At 39.0% G+C, this 20,665-nt stretch overlaps 1 protein-coding gene across 5 annotated transcripts in view; it reads left to right on the forward strand.

The window, feature by feature from the left end:
• The window catches only part of UBE3D (ubiquitin protein ligase E3D), a 131,483-nt gene that overhangs the window by 47,329 nt on the left and 63,489 nt on the right, over positions 1 to 20,665 (forward strand). For all 5 annotated transcript variants that reach the window (XM_072142048.1, XM_072142046.1, XM_072142047.1 and 2 more), the window contains exons 7-8: positions 3,299 to 3,407; positions 15,412 to 15,578. In XM_072142048.1, the coding sequence (XP_071998149.1) occupies positions 3,299 to 3,407; positions 15,412 to 15,578 (276 nt within the window). The remainder of the gene's footprint in view (positions 1 to 3,298; positions 3,408 to 15,411; positions 15,579 to 20,665) is intronic.

The raw sequence follows: 20,665 nt of genomic DNA on the forward strand, positions 1-20,665 counted from the left end.
AAGGACGCGGCCCCATTCTTCAAATCTGACCTGTGTCACTATAAGTGGTTATAGTTTTGGAACGCTATGAGATATCCAGGGGATTTTGAGATTGTTTTCTCGTGACACATTGTACTTCAAATTAGTTTAAAAATTTGGATGATATCTTTTGTGTTTAGTTATGAAAAAAACCAAAATTTGGCAAAAATTTGGAAAAATTCTTTATTTTCAACGTTCTAAATTCTCTACTTTTGATGCAGATAGTCATAGCACCCAAATAAATTCATAACTTACATTTCCCAAATGTCTGCTTTATGTTGGCATGGTTTTTTAAGATTCCACATATTTTACTAGAATGTTATGAGGCTCAGAATTTGGGTGCCATTTTTCACATTTTTTGTAAAATCACCAAAACCTGTATTTAGATGGACCTGCTCAACTTCTAATTGACACTGAGAGGCCTAAATAATAGTGAGACTCATAAATTACCCCATTGTGGAAACTACACACCTCAACGTATGAAAAACCACTTTTAAGAAGTTTGTTAACCCTTTACGTGTTTTATAGGGGCTAAAACAAAATGGAGGTGCAGTCTGCAAATTGTAATATTTTTTCACAATACACCCATTTTGGGTGGAAAATTAAACATTTACAATGGATTAAATGAATAAAGGCTCCACAAAGTTTGTTACCCAATTTCTCGCGAGTACACGGATACTCTACATGTGCTGGTAACCTGCTGTATGGGCGCACGGCCGGGCATAGAGGGGAAGGAGGCGCCATCCAAATCAGATTTGCTATGTCATTTTGTACAGGCTATAATTTTTTTTTTTTTTTAATGTGGACCTATAGGGGCTTATTTCTTTTGCCACATGAGATGCACTTTTCTGGTTCGTAATTTGGGGGAATCTATAGGCTAATTGGTGAGATTTTATTAACTCTTTGTTGGTGGAGGAAATGAAAATCATCACTTTTCAGGAAGATTTTTATGGGGTTTTTTTTTTGGCTGTTTACCATACCATAAAAATAGTATATTATTTTTATTCTTTGGGTTGCCACGATTACAAAAAGACCTCATTTATATAGATTTTTTATTTTTTTCCCATTTTTACTGCATAAAAAGTAATTTGGCAAAAATGTTGTTAATTTTAGCATCACCGTCTTTCATATGCATAACTTTTTTATTTTTCGCCTCACAAATCTGTTTAAGGGCTTATTTTTTGCGAGAAGGATTGTTCTTTTTAGTGGTCTTATTTTAGAGTGCATAACATTTTTTAAATCCCTTTTTAGAGCATTTTTATAGGGTATTAATTGAAAATGATCTTTTTTCTGGAGCTTTTTTTTGTTTAGTTTTTTACGGGGTTCACTTTGCGGATCTAATAACGATTCTGTTTTATTATGCAGATTGTTACGGACGCAGGGATACCAAATATGTGGGGGTTTTGTGTATTTTATTCAATTGTACTGAATAAAAACCAATTTGGAGAAAATCTTGTTCATTTTAGCATCACCATCTTTTCATATGCATAACTTTTTTATTTTTCGGCTGACAAATCTGGCTAGGGACTTATTTTTTGCGAGAAGAGTTGTTCTTTTTAGTGGGCTTATTTTGGAGTGCATAACATTTTTTAAATTACTTTTTAGAGCACTTTTTTATAGGGTATTAATTAAAAATGATCTTTTTTCGGAACGTTTTTGCGTTTTTTTTTCTACAGCGTGTACCGTGCGGGTCCAGTAACGATTCTGTTTTATTATACAGATTGTTATGGACGCGGCAATACCAAATATGCGGGTTTTTTTGTGTTTTTGTGTTTTTTATACTTTATTAAGTGTTTTTATGGGAAAGTGACATTTTAGGGGCTTATATTTTTATGTATTTATTTTTTATTTATTATAATGTGTAGTGTTAAGTGTTTCTGCATATTTTTACTTATACATACTTGAACTTGAACCAGTGATGCTCTGATCACTGGTTTAAGTTCAATACACTGCTCTACAATACTATTTTATTGTAGAGCAGTGTAAACTGTCTGAGCAAGCTTGCGCATGCTCAGGCAGTTTACAGTCAGACCCGGAAGGGGTCTGACTGCCATGGAGACCGGGCAGCTCCGGGGCACATGCCAGTCCTCGGAGCTGCCCAGAAGTGGATCGGATCTCCCGGTAAGCGGCACGGGGGATCCGATCCACAGCGCAAACACCCTTGCACGCCGCGGTCATGTTTGACCGTGGCGTGTAAGGGGTTAACACCCTCGATCGGAGCCGGCTCCGATCGCGGGTGTTAGCGCAGGCTGTCAGCTGTACTAGACAGCTGACAGCCGCTGCTTCTGGTACCGGCTCCGTTCGTGAGCCGGTGCCAGAAGCAGGACGTTATAGAACGTTCCCGTGCGATAAGCATCTAGCCCCGGGGGCGTACTATAACCTCCTGGTGCACCTAGGGGTTAATTAACTCAAATGACCATTATAAATTAATTCCCTATTGTGTGAAGGTCGTTTTGATATATAATATCTATAGTCTAGTGCAAACGGGGCGACTATGGCAATGTTTTTCTAGTGTAGCAGTTTTTTGTTTGTTTTTTTATTGGGGAAATATAAATGTTTATTTTAAAATATTTATTAATATTGTGTTTTTTTTAATTTGCGTTTTTAACTCTATATGTCTCCCATTTTTTTTTTCAAGTTTTTACTTTCTAGTTTTCACCTGTAACTGAAGCATCTAGAAGAGTCCCAGTTACAAAGTGAAACAACCCCCTGTGGGGGGAAATGTCTGATCAGACCCAGCAGCTCTGATTAACCCTTATAGACACAGTCTATAGAGCTGGTAGCTGGCTCTGCTTCTTTTCACTGCATAGCGCCACTTGAAGAAAGAGAAGGCAGAAGCGGTAATAAACTGCTTCTGCCTTCTCCCTAGTGTCTCGAGCTGCCTCTGATGGCCGAAGTCCCGTTTCTGCGATTAGTGTGGGAGCAATAGAAAAGGCTTGAAAGACATCACTGCAGTTTCAAGACCTGCGTCTGCTGACATTTTTCAGAAGTGGGCGGTCATTAGTGAGTTAAAACTGAACTATTCATTATTTATCTCCAAAAATATCTTTATTTTCCACAAAGTGAAGACCATATGTATATAGGTCTCATTATTATATGTTGGCTATCACAAGCAAGCAAAGTTTACATTCAATACAGTAGGGTGCTGACAGCATATAAAGAAAATTGATAATGTAGAGGTTTTACTTTGTCCTAATAACCACTTACCTTTAACTTGCCTATCTTTTCAATGATCGTTAACATGGACACACACTGTGAAGACTGATCTTTGTTTCAACAGGAAGCAGTTTGTGGAAAACATAATTGTCCAGCTACTCATGGAATTCTCATCCTCCAGAAGCACCTTCAGGTTCTGCGTTCAAGGACAGGATGGCAAGCTCTTCCTACTGGTATGAAAAACCTAAAAATGGTGGCTCTGCCTGCACTTTTATGTTCCACCATCTTTCCGTAAAAAGAGTATTCAGTACCATAGGTGATAAGAATATGCCATATATGTCATGAAAAAAGATGGTACAAATTGAGGGAAGGCAGAGCCCTACGTGGTCACTTCATCCATTTAGGGCTGCTCTCATTCCCAGCAGTGAGAAGTACACCACATGTTGTTGATCCTCTAGGTAAACCACATGTTGGGCTCTGTTCAAATTGCAGGTAACATTCATGTTTTGACTGATCTGTTTGTTCTTGATGCAAGCTGAAGCCTTCTGTTTACATTGTATATGCCATTAACCTTTTAATTGTGCAGACCCCAGACCAGAAAATAGATAAAAATGCAAACCCTTTGCCAAATAAAAAAAATGGAATGGAGAAGACCATCATTAATAATGCAGATGCCAAAGCAGGCTAAAATAATAACACAGATTCCATTGAAGGCAATTAATATGGATGCTAAAGTGGCTCAGGGTGCATTGAGTGTTTACATGGGGCGCAGACTGGAGAGATTTCAGCGCTGGAGGCTGGGAGTGGGCGCCGGGAGGTAAGTACATGTTTATTATTTTTAACCCACCCCATCCCGGTCACCAATGGGGTATTTTCATACCCTCAGATATAACCCCTTTAATCAGTGTATTCTAGAGATTTCTATAAGTATCAGACACAGCATTAAAGGGGTATTCTCGTCTCGGCATTCACATTCTGTTTCATTAATCTGCCATATATAAACATTTCTTCAATTAGATGTTATTAAAAAAAATGTTCCTGTGTGAAGATAATTTCTCATAAATGTAGCCATGGTGTCCCTTAGAAATGAGATGGCTTCCTCGGATACGGCCACCTCTGCTGCAGGGATTGCACAAAGAAACAAAAGGTTTTTGTATATGAAATGTCCGGGAGTTACTATATATATACTACAGCCGTCCTGTGGTAATGAATGCTGAAGCCAGGCGGTCGGGCAGGACTCAATTGCGCATGTCTGGCCACTGCTGCCAGATTGCAGTGTGGTCATATCCGAGGAAGCTATCTTGTTTCTAAGGGACAGCATGACTACATTTATGAGGAATTCTCTTCACACGGGAGCATTTTTTTTTTTATAACATCCAATTGAAGAAATGTTTACATATGGCAAATTAATTAAATTAAATGTAAATGCCCAGATGGGAATACCCCTTTAAGTTTACTCCATTGGACAAAAGAGGAGACAATGTCCAAGGTATTCCCCCCTATACCGCTATCTACCCACCCTACGATTACTGTGTCATCCACAAATGTTTTAACATGACACGTGAGAGAGCTGTATTGAAATTTACTGGTGTATAAGGTAAATAAAAAACACCATGCTATGTGGCCCCTGACATTGCTTACTTCAATTTCTGATACCTACGGACCCATTTTAACCATTTAGGGTCGCCCAAGTAGGTAATTTGTAATTGGCTAATTGGGTTATCTCATGTGGCTGTATTTTGTCAGCCGTTCCTGCATGATGAAGGCATTATAGCACTATGGACTGGCCTGCCCATTCCCCAATCGAGCACATCCTGTCTTCGTTCCATACCCCAATGCCGCGTCACACCGCAGAATGTCGAGGAGTTGACTAATGCTTTAGTCCGGGTCTGGGAGGAGATAACTAGGGAGAAAATCTGCCATCTAGTCTGAAGCATTCCCAGGCATTGTAAGGACATATAGTAGAGGCATATGAGCACGTGGAGGCCATACATTCTACAGAGCCTCATTTCCATGTCTTGTCCACTGACGTTGGTTCAGCCCGAAATTTGATTTTCCATTTTGATTTTGAGTAACATTCCAAATCCAGACCTCCATGTGATATATTTTCATTTTAAATATTTCATTCGTTGAGATCTAGGATGTAATATTTTAGTGTTCCCTTTATTTTTTTATTTCTGTACAAGTACTGTAAGATCTTTTGGATTTTTTGTCTTTGTTTTATAGGCATGTTTATCTCCCCATGAATTAATTTTTTCATTTTCCACTAATATAATGGCCTTTTTTCAGCAAGTTTGTTGCCAGATTTATAGTGAAAATTATATTTAGTATGCTCTTTTAAATTTTTTGCTAGGTTTTTTTTTTTTTGCAACCTTATGCATCTTTGAAAACTACAGGAGTTGATGTAATTAGTTTTCTGCTGTGTGTGTAAGATGGATTATACATAAACATTAAAGTGCACTGCAAAAACTGCAATGGAAAACTTCAATTTGCTGCTGCAATTAAGACTTACTTTTGCTGGATTTAGTTGTTCTATGTGAAAAAATAATTTTTCCGTTTTATAAAAAATTGTAAGAATGTGTGCATTTTGCTAAAAAAAAAAAAAAAAAAAAACAGTGAGACACAAAATAGATAACTACTACTGATGAATAGACTTTTCATGTCTTACAGGTATAATGAAGGAGATTATGTTTTTTTTGCAGATTTGTGTTAAATGTATTGCGTTTACTTGTGGTTTGTCCACATGCAGTTTCACCTGTGATCTGATACAATGTTCAGGAAAGTCCACAAGTTTTAATGTGGATCTCTTGGGTATTTTCATATAGATTTTAATGATTAAAAAACTACACAAAAAACAGGGCTGCAGCATAAAAGTGACTTTTTCCGAATCCCTTTAGCTTTCATGCTTCTGTAATATTCATTGTGTCAGAACTCTTGGAGGCTGCCTTCACACAATGGGGGAGACTTATTAAGCTGTCTACAACAGAATTCTGTCGTAGTTTGCTCTAAAAAACTGTCTGCATCACATTTATTAAGGATTTTGGACAGTTTTCTGGCTTTCCTACGACTAGGCTAACAAAAGGGTGTGGCTTAGCGACAAAAAGAACGTGCACCAGAAGTACTGCTGGGCTGACAGAATTGTGTCCTAATTTTCTGACGTAAAGTAAGTCACTTTATACTTATACTTTAAATAGTACCTGCCATATTGAATGTGGTTTTGGATGCAGAGGCAGTATATATTTTCTGAAGTGAAATATTCCTGATACTATTGACAATGGATTGATCAGCTATTCCAGGCTATTCTTGCATTTAGTGGCTGTGCAGGGTTTACTGTAGCTCACCTCTAGTTCACTTAAAGGACATCTACTGTCAGAATTACTGATGGTTGGCTGCCCTCTTGGAAGTGCTTGTTACCGTGTCTAGGGGATTAAATCTTTCGTCTTTGATTTAGGAACAGATTTTTTGGGCTAACAATAACTTTATAAAGTTATGTAAATTAGTCTGAGGCACTCTGGTGACGTCGGGTGGAGCTCCTCAGGCTCATTTACATATTTTCATTTACATTATTTCTTGGCTTTGCCGTGATATATATTCATAACCCCCACTCTCACTATTTCCCTCTCATCCTGCCTGCAGAGGTGACGTCACTGAATATCTGTGGCTCTGCGGGCAGGACAAGGCAGAATAGTGAGAGAGAATGCGTGAATATATTGTTACACGGCGGAGCTCTGGTGATATTGGCCAGAGTACTTCAGGCTCATTTACATATTTTTTTACACATTTATATTTTAAAGTTATTTTTAGGGCAATACGGCCATTCCTGAATTCAAGATGCCATCAAAAAAGATGCCATCCCTAGACAAGGTAACGAGCACTTTGATAAAGGCAGTCAACCATAAGTGAATCAGTAGTTCTGATGGTAGATGTCCTTTAAATAGGAGCAGAACCCGGGTACTGTGGCATGGCCACTTTATAGCTGGCAGAGACTTCTGTTTTAGGCACTATCATGTGTATGGCCCCTGACACTGAAGGCAAAGCTGGGCAGCTGATCCTGTGGCTGATTGTCAGCCTTCTTTGGGTACCTGTGGCTTTGATGCAGTTCTAAGTACACAAGCTTTTATAGGGAAACATGCTTTTATGGAGTACCTGAGCTAACAGATGTGGCTGGTATGCAATCTGATGTGTGAATAAATGGCTGACATCCGTGGCTGAAATAAAGTCATAGGATCATGAGTGGCTGGCATTGGCGTAACTTGAGAGGGTGCAGAGCCCAAGAGGTTTAGGGGGCCCTTATGGTGTCACTTTCCCATATGAGAAGACTAGTACTATAAACCCTACATTATAGTCGGGGGCCTGGCACAGACTTTGCACTGGGGCCCATCAGCTTCTAGTTACGCCACTGGTGGCTGGCAAATGCTGCTGTATTGCAGTTGGGACTGACACTTGTTGCAATGGATAATATGCATCCTATGCATTTGTGGGCAACTTGGCAACACTCGAAAAAATTTTGAGATGGCATATATCTGGTATTCTGCTGCTACACTTCTTGAGCAAGCACAAAGTTGTGAAGCAATACATCTGCAGTAACAAACTTTGATCAGTAGGTGGCAGAAAAGTAATAAACTGCCCATAAGCATATGTATCGATGCATATAAATGTAGATATTGTTCTAAATTGCAAAATACAGGTATATACTGGGCTATTTTGGACTTTTAGATTTACACTTGCTTATAGATCTAGGCACTGTGACTCTGCTAATTTTCCTATGTTTCCTATATCCATGACCTCCTAATTTTGAAACCAACTCAGTAACTATTCTAATGAGCCTAAAGGGAACTGGGATGGTGTTTCCAGAGCACCTTCATACTGCTGCTTCACGGGCTATTACAATGAGAAAAGCAGGTCTCCCCTCCCATGCACTTTCTGCTGCTGCTAGATTACCCAAGCAGGGGGTTAGGTGAAACATGTTCTGCTTATTGTAACATCCCTTGTTATCTGCAGCACTGAGGGACCCTGATAATCCCAGATCCCTTCAGAATCAATAGCACAATTTTAAAAGTTGTTTTCAGAAGGAAGGAGGCCATGGATAACAAATATTAGAAGATTACCAGAGACTGGATCTATGAATAAGTGTCCCTAATTTATCCATGCTTGATTATGATGGCAGATTTCCTTTTAATCTACCTACATCCAGCTGTAAGATGTAGCTTTTCTACACCTACCACTGAGGTAGACGTAGCAAAGGGTCTTTTGTACCCAAACATCTGCAAACCTATTTTGCTTTAACCTCTTAATGACGCAGCTTGAAGAGGCTCTAATGACCGGGCATTTATTGGGAATTTAAGGACCATAACTTTTTTTGCGCGCTATCTTAACATTTTTGTTTTATTTGAGGTTAAAAGTGGAAATAAGCCTTTTTGTAACTTTAGTACATATTTTTTAAATTTTGAAACTCAAAATGAACATTATTAATGAACTCCCTATTTTATTTTGGTCGTTTTGATAATAATATTTTCTTTGTGTGTTTTACTATATATGTCCCCCCATTCGGTCAAATAAAAAGACCCCTGGGGGACATTTGCACAGTTTTTTTTTCTTTCTTTTACATGGTTTTCCCCCTGTGGCTGCAGTCACACTTTGCGTTTTGTTTGAGTTTAATGCATGCGTTTTCAAAGAGCTGAAGAGGAGATTTGCCTAATTATATTGTTGTCAACATTTCATTTACAAAATACAAGCATTAAGGCAATGTTAATGCATGTGTTAATACTACATTAACATATGTGTTAACAAGGCGGTAATGCATGTGTTTTGTAAATGCAATGTTGACAACAATGTAATTAGGCAAATCTCTTCAGCTGTTTAAAAACGCAAATAAAATGTAACGTGTGACCACAACCTGTAATTGAGGCATCTATAAGGGTGCAGTCACACGTTGCAGTTAAAACTGCATCCCAATTAGTTCTGAGGTGGTTTTAGGTGCAGTTTTGTCAATTTCAAAGGTGAAAGACATGAACTGAATGGGTGAATTTGATTTTGAAGGAGAAACGTGCTCCACAAATGCCATTCACCTATTGATTTGATGTCTTTCACTTGTTAAAATAAGTAATACCACCTAAAACCAACCCAAAACTAATTGCGATGCAGTTTTAACTGCAACGTGTGACCGCACCCTGAGGGTGCGGTCACACGTCGCGTTTACTGCATGCGTTTAAAAAGGCATTGCTACAGCTGAAGGGATATTTCCCTAATTAAACAGCTGTGAACGCTTGCGTTAACAGCTGTTTAATTGGGGAAATACCCCTTCAGCTGTAGCAATGCGTTTTTAAACGCATGCAGTAAACGCGATGTGTGACAGCACCCTGAAGGTTTCCCCTTCAAAACAAATTCACTCGTTCAGTTCATGTCTTTCACCTGTTCAATTGACAAAACTGCATCTAAAACCACCTCAAAGCTGATTGCTATGCAGTTTTAACTGCAACGTGTGACCGCACCCTCAGAGACTCAGGGTGCGTTCACACGTTGCAGTTAAAACTGCATCCCAATCAGCTTTGAGGAGGTTTTAGGTGCAGTTTTGTCAATTGAACAGGTGAAAGACATGAACTGAACGAGTGAATTTGATTTTGAAGGGGAAACCTGCTCCACAAATGTCATTCACTCGTTCAGTTCATGTCTTTCACCTGTTCAATTGACAAAACTGCACCTAAAACCACCTCAAAGCTGATTGGGATGCAGTTTTAACTGCAACGTGTGAACGCACCCTCAGAAACGGGGGAAACCAGCACCTGTTGCTGCTGATGTTTATCAGAGCTGGACTGGGTCTTATTTAGACCCAGCAGTTCTGGTTAACCCCTTTAAACCCGTCAGTCGCTCTCCTTCAGTGCAATGCTGTGAGGAGTAGAGAAGGGAGAAGCGGTAATAAACCACTTCTCCCTTCTCCCTAGGGTCTCTGGTTGTCTGACAACTGGAGACCCGTTCCTGCTCCCATGGCTAGCATGAGAGCAGTAGAAAACTGCAGCCACGTCTAACTCCAAAGGGACCTATGTATGTGCTATATTGCTATGATATCCGTACTGTTCAACATGTGCAAATAAAACAAAGATGAAAGCAAAAAGAAGGGAGTGCTGCATATCAATTCTTGTATTGAGAACCACTGATCAACATTGCATGAAGTGCATGGGTGTCCACTGCTGTGTTCAGTCCTTCATATGGCTGTCCCATTTATCCCTTTGTTCCAGGGTTCATTATCCTTTACTTTGTGGGTAGATAATAACTGTCCTTTGCAGAACATCCCATTTTTTTCTATTTTGTAATATATTATTGTAATAGAATCACAGTTAGGCTGCATTGACATGACCATTGGGTGACGTATATACGGCCGCGTATAAATGTCCCCCACAGGCCAGCAATGATGCACAAAGTTGTAAGGTGACGCATACGTGCGGCACCGTTCTGTACCCGGGGAAAAGATAGGACATTTCCTATCTTTCATCTTTCCCCGTATTACGGCGCAATGGGCCATGTATCGCTATGGAGAGGGACTTTCCCGTGAATGTAGCCTTAGGATGTAATGTCACTCTGGTGTGAGGGGGGGACCGGGGAATTCTATTTTTGAAACGGAGGCCAAGAAGATAATCACATTTCAGTATTTTGTTCTTTCTTTTGTTAACAGTTGCTGCTCCATATCATACATTTGCACAGTCAAAAAAAGAAAAAATAGCAGATGCAGTTAACATAAGGGATAATTTTTCACTTCTTCAATGACAATGTTCTCAGGTTTTGAGTGTCTGATTCTTCCTGCATATGGTGTCCTTTACAAAAGTCAATATTAAGTGCATTATAAATAGAAAAAAAAATCAATTATACTAAAAGATTTAATAAAATATGGATTTTTGATCATTAAGATCATGTGGATTATGCAGATAATATTGTGAGATATGTGGAGTATACTAAAGAAGACATGTCACCAGAATATTCCCCGCACAGTAATACCTGCTGGTAAAAAGTTAAAAAGTCAGCACCATATCACCTAAAATTACAAATAGAAATAAAGTTTAATCCTAAAATATGCTAATTAAATTTCAGAGGCTACTTGGAGTAGCCTCAGACAGCTCTGAGTGTGAATGCCAGTACCGCCAGTAGGCACTACAGACCTGTCTCTTCACGTTCCAGCCCGTTCTTCTGCTGCCTCTCCAACAGCAATGGAGCTCTGCACAAGCATAGTAGCTGCTGATCTGCTGCTGGTGACTTGCCAGGTGCTGGGAGCTCTGCGCTTGCTAAATTTTCATGGAACCATATAAAAAATTATATAATATTAACTTAAATTAGAAACTTGACCAGCACCCAGAGGTCACACTAATATTTTTCCAGGAGAGTATAAATACTCCTCTTACCATTTTGAGGAGCATTTTTAGCCAAGGAATAGTCTGAAATTTTCAGTAATACAAATAAATAACTCATAGCCAAATATAATGTTAGAATACAGTTAGTCATGCAAGAAAATAATTACAGTCAGGGTCTATTGTGCTTAAATAACAAATTGAGGCAATTATGGTAATCTTCCATCATGTATTAAACAAGGTGGTGCTCAACTTTTTTTTTGTGTGTCCTCTCAGAAAGTTCAACCCACTGACTATGGCTGATGTCGCTGCCAAAACTATTCCAACCCACAGACCAGACTGTGGCTTACACTGCCACCCCCCTCCCCCTTTACCATACCAGTCTATCGTTGATACCACCGAACCTGCACTATGCCTTAGCAGCAGGCAGAACAACCGGCCTCTGTGCAAGATCTTGTGACTGAAGCATCAGTGGCCAATACTGAATTACTCTACTCCATTCACATGACCTTCTATGGGGGCCAGCTCACGGCCAGGATTGAGTGAGTTAGGAGGAGTAAAACTCCCTGTACAAGCATCATAGATACTTGTAAAGGTGTTAATGTGACCTCTGTCCATATAATTATTCTTCTTTATCAGTGTACCTAAACTCACAGTAAAAGTTAGTCATTTTACATGTTTCTGACAGATCAGGTCCTTAGGCTGCATTAATACGTTTTGGTTGAATCACTGGAGTCATGACGCGAAACTTCCAACTCCTCAATTTCCCTAGCTCCGACTTCAACTCCACCAAAAAAGTCACTGACTAAGGTCACAGTTCTAACGAGAGTGGACAATCCTTCACTTTTTCCTCTCATCTGTACCAAAGGGTATTCACTACTGAACATGTACATAAAGTGCAGCCTTGAACAGGGGTGACAGGTTCCCAAAGACACAGTGGCCCACATTTACTAAAAACAGTGCCTGTGTAGTGTGCAGGGGACCCCAGATTCAGGATTTCTGGTGCCCTCTCTTCATGAACCTGGCGCTCCCTGCCCTGCCCTGACTGGGTGCACCACTTTTTTTTTGTGCACCTTTAACCTAGTGCCTGCCACACACTTCTGTTGGACTTTGCATGATAAATGTGTCGCATGGTCTGACTGTACACCAGAACACCCATTACAGAGCAGAAATTTGTATTACATGAAGAATAGTGCAGCTGCGCCACAAAATGGTCGAGTGCGACAGAAATGTGGCGCAGGCAGTTCTTAAATTACTTGTGCAAGCAGTTTGTATGGAAAAGAATGTACAAACTGCAATAAAACTGGTGCAAGCACCTTAGTAAATGTGCGCCAGCATGTTTTTAAAAAACTCTATGGATTGGCTCTCTGCCTGCTTTCACATGTGAGTCTCAAGGGTGTGTGGGCAAACAAGCCCCCAAACAAGTACCCATAGCTCCTGAGATAAACGCTCATTCTTGTCATTTATTTTATTGTATTTATTTTTAATTTTTTACTGCAATATGCAGCAAATGCTTGCTGGATGTGGAGCCCGTGAGCTCTCTCCAACACCCGCAGCCGATAAGTGATCTAGTAATACGTCACGTATCATTAAGGGGTTAAAGGACGTCTACCACTAGAATCAAGGATTGTAAACCATGCACACTGACACACTTATGTGTGCCCCTTCTGACAGGGTCTGCTCTTCTTTAAGCCTTCTATACTCTTGGTTTTAAGAAAAAAAAAGTCTTTAACAATTTTGCAAATGAGCTTGCGGGGCTCTAGGCTCCATTAACACCTATGAAGCCCAAAGCCCCTCAGATTCATTTGCATAATTTGACAAGCCTTAAAAAAAAACAGGGCATAAGAAGAAGAGCAGATCCCGTCAGAGGGGGTACACACCAGTATGTCAGTGTGCTTGATTTATAATCCTTGTGGTAGATGTCCTTTAATTGCTTGCTTTGTCATTGTTCCTGTGTTTTACACGGCACGCAACACATACTGGTTAAAGGGGAAAAGGATGATCTTACCACTGTATATTGATGGTTACGCTCAGCGTATCCCAAACTATCATGTAAATATAGTCTAAGAAGCTCAATTTGGATATCTTCTTCCTGCAGCAAAGTAACTTGACATAATTTAGTATATAGTACATATTTTGTTTTGGTTTATTCAATTTTTCTTTCCAATTAAAAAAACTTTAACCCCTTTGTGTCGCATGGTTTTTTTCGTTTCTTTTTTGCTCTCCACGTTAATAAAAATCGATATCTTTTTCATTTTTCTGTGTACAGAGCTTTGTGAGGACTTATTTTCTGCATAACAAATTTACTTCTCAGTAAATTTCCAAATGTGGTGAAATTGCCCAAAAAACCCGCATTTGTGGCACTTTCTTGTGGGCTCAGTTTTTACAACTTTTACTGTGCGCTCTAAATGCGCTACTTTATGGAATAACCAGAGCTTACGCTTCATGGCCCAGCTACTCCACGCCCAGTAGCCTCTTTTGATGCTCCTGCTAAGACATCTTCAGCTTACAGCTCCTCGTAGCTGCATGCACTCGTTCGGGAAGCCAAAGTTCTGCACGTGCGAAGTAGCTCCAGCATCGAAGCCAGACCTCACAGCTGCCATCTCTCCATAGAGTGCACGCAAATATGAGGAGCTACACGCAGAAGATGTCTTGGTAGGAGGATTGAAAGAAGCTACTGGGGTGCTAAGTAGCCTTACCTTGTAGCGCCGACTCCGGCTAATCCACACCCCAGTAGCCTCTTCAGAACTTTGCATATTAGGGTGATAAAAGATTATAAAAGTTACAGGGATCTAAAGGATTAGCCCTAAAAAGGGCTATCCTACTATACATTAGGTGATCATGCCACTGGATCTACCTTAATAGGTATATCTGTGACGGTAGGTGTCCTTTAATATGTTATATACTATATATGTGTATACTGTATAAATGTGTAAATACTGCGTTTATATAATGTGTATGCACTATTTGTAAGAGAGAACTTTTTTTTAATCTGCTCTGGGTTTTCAGTATTATGAGTTTTATGCTCCAAGGGTCTCCAGTATTAGGGGGAACTACAGTGTTATTAATTTTCTGCTCTGTAAGTCTCCCATATTATTATCTGTGGAGTCTCTCGCTTTTTTAAGCCTGCTATGTGGTCTCCCCTACCCCATTCTGGGGTCTGTACTATTTTGTCTGCTCTGAATGCAGTATTTGGTTTCTGGGATGGTATTTATTGCTATACGGTGGCATTTATAATTTCCGGGTTGGCATTTTGTGCTGTACTGTTTCTGTTGGTGCTAGTTACTAATGCAGCCCCTTAAAGTTGCGCAGTATAACAGTGTGGCTCTTGGACTGATAAATGTAGTTCACCCCTTACCTAAATCCTTAGATAAGAAATAGAACAAATAATTGGCACCGGCTCCAACTCTACGACTCTGACTCCACAGCCCTGGTGTATATACTATGTACTGTTTGTGTGCATATAATGTTTATTAATTGAGTGTGTATATACTGCATGTGTGTATATAATACATGCTTGTGTATATGATGTGTATATGTTTATAAAAGTACTTGTGTGTGTAAGAGTTTCTGAATGTATTGCATGAATGTAAACTGTATGTATATTATATAAATGTGTATATGGTGTGTTTTTATATATTGTATGTTCCTATTAATTGGTTTCTGTGTATAAATCTGTGTTAGGGTGAATTCACACGGCCGCCGTATATACGTCCCCCATAGGCCGGCAAATACGGTGCCGTGCGCTATATATCTCTATGGGAAGATAGCGTTCAACCCCTCCTCTCCTGTGAGCCCGCCGTGCATGCGAATTCGCCCTTAGAATGATTGCATGTAGAAATTGTTAATATTTTCATAATTATTTTCCTTTATTCATTATATTCTTACTGTTTTCTTACAGCTTTGGTTATTAAATGTGGACACAGTGTTGGTCGAATTAAAGAAAAACAGAGGTGACCATTCGTGCTTCTTCCCTGACTGTCCATCTTGTGACGCAAAAACCACTCCAAAGGCTAAGAATGTTGCAAGGGTTCTCTATATGTCATGTGTTGACAACACCAACAAAGAGTAAGTATTTTTTCATTTATTATGTTGCATTAGGATATGCATACATCAAAGGGTTTTTAAATTTTTATTGATATATTTTTCAACAGCTATATTGAAGTTTTATTATTTACACATTCAAGTATTATGATGCAATGATTGCTCATGAAAAAGATGTCTTAATGTTCAATATTTGCAGATGATACTAAGCTGTGTAAAGTAATAAATACTGAGGTTCATAGTTTAGCATTACAGAGGGATTTGTGGAAGCTTGAGGAGTGGGCAGAAAAATGGTTGATGTGGTTTAATGTAGATAAATGTAAAGTTATGCACTTGGGCCATTGAAACAAAAAGTATGGATGGTAAAGTTAATTTTAGTGACCGACCAGAGCCAGGCAGCTGCTGCTAAAGCAAATAAAATCATGGAATGTATTAAGAGAGGAATATATTCTCATGATAAAGACAGTTTTTCCCTGGTCAGACCACACAGAGGAGAGCAACCGAGATTATTAGGGCAATGGGGGGACTAGAATATAATGACAGATTACAAAATTTTTTATTATTCAGTTTAGAAAAAAGACGACCGAGAAGAGACTTCATTACCATGTACAAATACCTGAACGGATAGTACAAGGATGTCTCCAAAGATCTTTTTATACCTAGGCCTGTGACCAGGACAAGGGGGCATCCTCTACGCCTAGAGGAGAGGCGATTCTACCACCGCCATAGACAGTGGTTCTTTACTGTAAGAGCAGTGAGACTATGGAACGCTCTGCCGCAGGAGGTTGTTATGCCGGACTCTATGTACATGTTCAAGAGAGGCCTGGATGACTTTCTGGAAAGAACAAATATCACGGGTTATGGGGATAAAACATCTATTTAATTTTTAAACGTTGGACTTGATGGACTTGATGGACTTGCATCTTTTTCCGGCCTTATATACTTTGATAATAGTGTCTTTGTCAAAAGTGTTATGAAGTTGGACTGGTTAAAGTTACATAGACACTCTTAAGCTGCACAAACAACAGCACATGGCCCGTTGTTTGCAGCCCAGAAAATGCATATGTGTGCATGAAGCTTAGAGAAGAGAATATTATTTTCAAATCATAAAGCCATAATTGGAAAACCTGCTGCAGATAAAATTCCAATTCCCTGCTAAGTCTTTAACCCCTTAATGATGTAGGACAAAAATACATGTCCAGGTCTGTGGGTACTTCCCGCTCCTGGATATGTATTTACATCCTACTCAACTGTGACCGCAGTGGAGTAGCCCAGCTGTACGCTACAGTCAGGCTCCCGTGGTAACAGCTGGGATTGCGATATGAACCTCATGGGCTTCAGTCTCTTCACCATAAATATTTACAAATAAAAAAAAATAAAATCATTACTAAATCTGTACAGTCAACACTGTAAAAAATATAATTAAAAAATGCCAAAAGTTAGCATTTTTGCACATCCAACCAAACAAAAAAAATTAATAAAAAGTGATAAAAATGTCACATTTACATCACCTTCCAAATAAAAGTACAACTCATAAGCCCCAATAGAGCTCAATCAACAACAAAAAAAAATCAGTTGCGCCTATTAGAAGACGGTGATGCAGAAGTAAAAATGATTTTCCTTTCCAAATGCGTTTTTATTATGTAATATTATTCAAACATAAAAAACCTATATATATATGGGATATCGCAGAAATCATACTGATCCATAGAGCATAAATAACATGATATCCATGCTATAAGGTGCATAAAACAAAAAAGTGCAAAATCTTTTGTCAGAATAGATTTTTTTTTTTTGCATTCACACTATACTTATACACCTTGAGGGTTTCAGTTTTCAAATGGGGTAACTTTTTTTCTTCTGGTATGTTATAGGCTCAGCAAATGCCACATTGAGCCGTAAGGCCCGTTCCACACTTGCGAGTGTGATGCGATGAACTCGCATCACACTCGCAACGCATGCTGCCGGGAACGCACGGCCCGAACGCTGCACCGCGGGAGTGAACTGACATGCTGAGTTCACTCCCGGTGTGCAACGTTCGGGCCGTGCGTTCCCGGCAGCATGCGTTGCGAGTGTGATGCGAGTTCATCGCATCACACTCGCAAGTGTGGAACGGGCCTAAGTTTGTTTCAGCAAAATTTGCCCTCCAAAAGTGTGATCCACTTCTGCACTCTGTTATGGTCCCCTAAAGTACTTTACATCCACATGTGAGGTATTGCCACACTCAAAAGAAACTGCACTGCAAAATCTGTGATGTGTTTTCTTATTTTATTCTGCATGAACATTCAAATTTTAGGTCTAAATAAACATTTTATTGTCAATTTTAAAATTCCGTATAGAACCTACAAGTTGTTTCCTTTCTTGTTCAGTGCTTAAATATTTCACAAGCTTAACATGGACTGTTTTGAATAATTTGAGGGGTGCAATTTTAAAATGTGGTACTTTTTCAGGAGTTTCTGATAAATACAACTTTTAATCCCTTTAAATATGAATAGGCCTCTAAAATGATTGAGGCCTCTTAAATTTTCATGAAAATGTTGAAAATTGCTGATAGATTTGTAAGCCTCCTAACATCCTAATAAAAGTAGTAGTAGTAAAAGTAGACGTGGTTAATGTTAGTTAGTAACCTAGTTAGTAAGGCATCAAACTAACTGATGAGCATTTACAAATCAGAAAATCGCTAATTTCTCAAAATTTTCACCAAAATTTACATTTTTTACATCAGCTAAACACGTTCCAGATCGTGTTTCTTGGCGCAGGGTGGTGGCATCATCCAGAAAATCAACTTTGAAGTGAGTCTAAATTTGTTGTATAAAGTCAAGGAGGTGGAGAGTTTATCACTGAATTCAAGATTTCCCTGTTTTAGAATGCCACTTCACTGCAATTGCTGGTCCTGGACCCAGTGAAATCACTAACCAAATCTTCTAAAGACTTGTGCATGATGTAAGTCACGGAAAGAGGTGTTCAGAGGCAGGGAAAGCATGACTTGACATTATACTATCAGCTTACATTTCACTTCAGAGATGATTTTCTGGGTGATGGAACCATGCTGGGCTATAAAAGAAACATGATCTGTAAGGTGTAAAGCTGCTACACAACCTACTGGTAGTATTTTTTTAGGCCTGTTTCTGATAACGGATTCTCTTTAAAGCGATCTAAAGTTATAATCATATATAGTTTCAGCAAGTTTGAAACTTCGGGCTGGGTCCTTTAGGCTACATTCACATGGATGTGTGAGCACACGTCAGGGTGCTGGAGAGGTGGAAGGAAGAGCACTGCTCATCCCTCCCCACTCCATAGGAGACAGCGCTGTCCAACCATATGTACGGGAAAAGATAGAGCAGGCACTATCTTTTCCCTGCGTATGATACTGTATGGTGCCACATGTGTGGCCGCCGGATCGCAATACTTTTCTATGGGGGCATATATCCAGCCACATATCTGACACCAAACGCGAATAAGTACTCTAAGACCCAAGATATAAGCATCTTAAGTGAAGCTTACTCAAGCCTCTCAGTCTCATCTTAGGCAAAGAAAGTTTTCAGCTTATTTACATATAACCTTGAAGATGATTTTTATAGGGAATAGGGCCATTTTAACATAAGGGAAACATAGAGTGCTAGAAACAATACATCATACTCTACCTGAAGTTTTAGCATTTTAGCTGAATTTTAGATGACTACAGGTAAAATATATATGTATCAACTGTACAAAATTTCAGCACTTTTTAGTCAAATTTGATGAAATGGCAAAAAAGTGGCATTCTAAATATTTGGCTTCTTTTTGTTTTCACTTGTAGGATACAAACTTTTTAAATAGATTTTCCGGGTATTTTGGAATGTGGGGAATATGTAAAGTTATACTGTTGTTAATTTTTTTGTATATATAATTGTATACCAGCGTATATGTGATTTAAAACATTTTAGGCCCTCCAGTTTTTTTGAATGTTACTTGCTCTGTATACTGTATATTCCAATATGTTGCTGATATCTGGCAGGACCCTCATAACCAATAAACACCCCCTAATGAAGTCCTGTTGGGCAGCTATTGAAACCAGGAATTGAAGGTGGTGCCATTTTTTCTATTACTGTTTTCTTTTCTGTTTTGTTCATGATTATGAAGGCTTCCATCTTGTCTTTGTTCTATTAACAGCATTTTGTGATATGCCTAATGTCATACAGTTTAATGGTCATAGGCAACAATGGACTCAGCCCATGAGCCCTCTCCGAGCACCCGCAGCCGATGCGTGCCGTATTATTACAGCGTGCGTCGTTAAGGGGTTAACCAAGGATGATGCAATATGGAAATACCACATTTGAGGGATACATTCGAAGTGTCAGCTTAGACATTTTTACAAATAGGCAGCAAACCAGAAGATAAGGAGTGAAGGCTATTGCATAAATATATTTATATATATACATACACATAGTATATTGAGTCTCATTTATTTCTTTACATCTCCTTTGTTGTAATGCATGCTTTTTTTTAAAGAAAATATTTGCAAATGTTCTACAACTGCATTACAATGAATAAAAGAAACTAAAATGTGAATGACAGACGGAAGCCTGGTAAATACTGGCTTTCTTGTAATTGTGTGTTTTCTGCTTGCCTGTTTGAAAATTACCATTTGAATTGGTCTCTTCTCAATTCTATTTCTGCCATCAATTTTCGAGAGCTCTATTTCTAGTCATTGGCCATGACTAGTCATCACTGTGACAAAAAAAAAATCTAAGCACCCCTCCCTGACAAAAGTTTAAACATTGTCTAAAAACGTATGTTTTCAAAATGGGTTTATTTTCGTTTCAGAAGAATCTTTAATTTGACAACCCTCACAATGATTTATCACAATAGACTGCTTAAAACTGCTTGGAATAATGAGCAGCGTGAATTTCAATACTTCCTTAAGGCTAAACGAGTCAGCAGGAGCTCAAATTGCAAGGTAGACACTTTTATTTGAGCTCATGTACAAGTGAAAATTTGTATGAGGCTACTATAACGAGGCCTATGGGGATTTGGGATTATTTATTAAAACCCTTATGAAAAGTAAACTATTTCCCTGTGTGTTTAGTCGAGCAAAGAAAAGATTAATGGAAGACCCCATTGCTGGCATT

The sequence above is a fragment of the Engystomops pustulosus genome, chromosome 3 (assembly GCF_040894005.1).
Source record: "Engystomops pustulosus chromosome 3, aEngPut4.maternal, whole genome shotgun sequence".
Classification (NCBI taxonomy): Eukaryota; Metazoa; Chordata; class Amphibia; order Anura; family Leptodactylidae; genus Engystomops; species Engystomops pustulosus.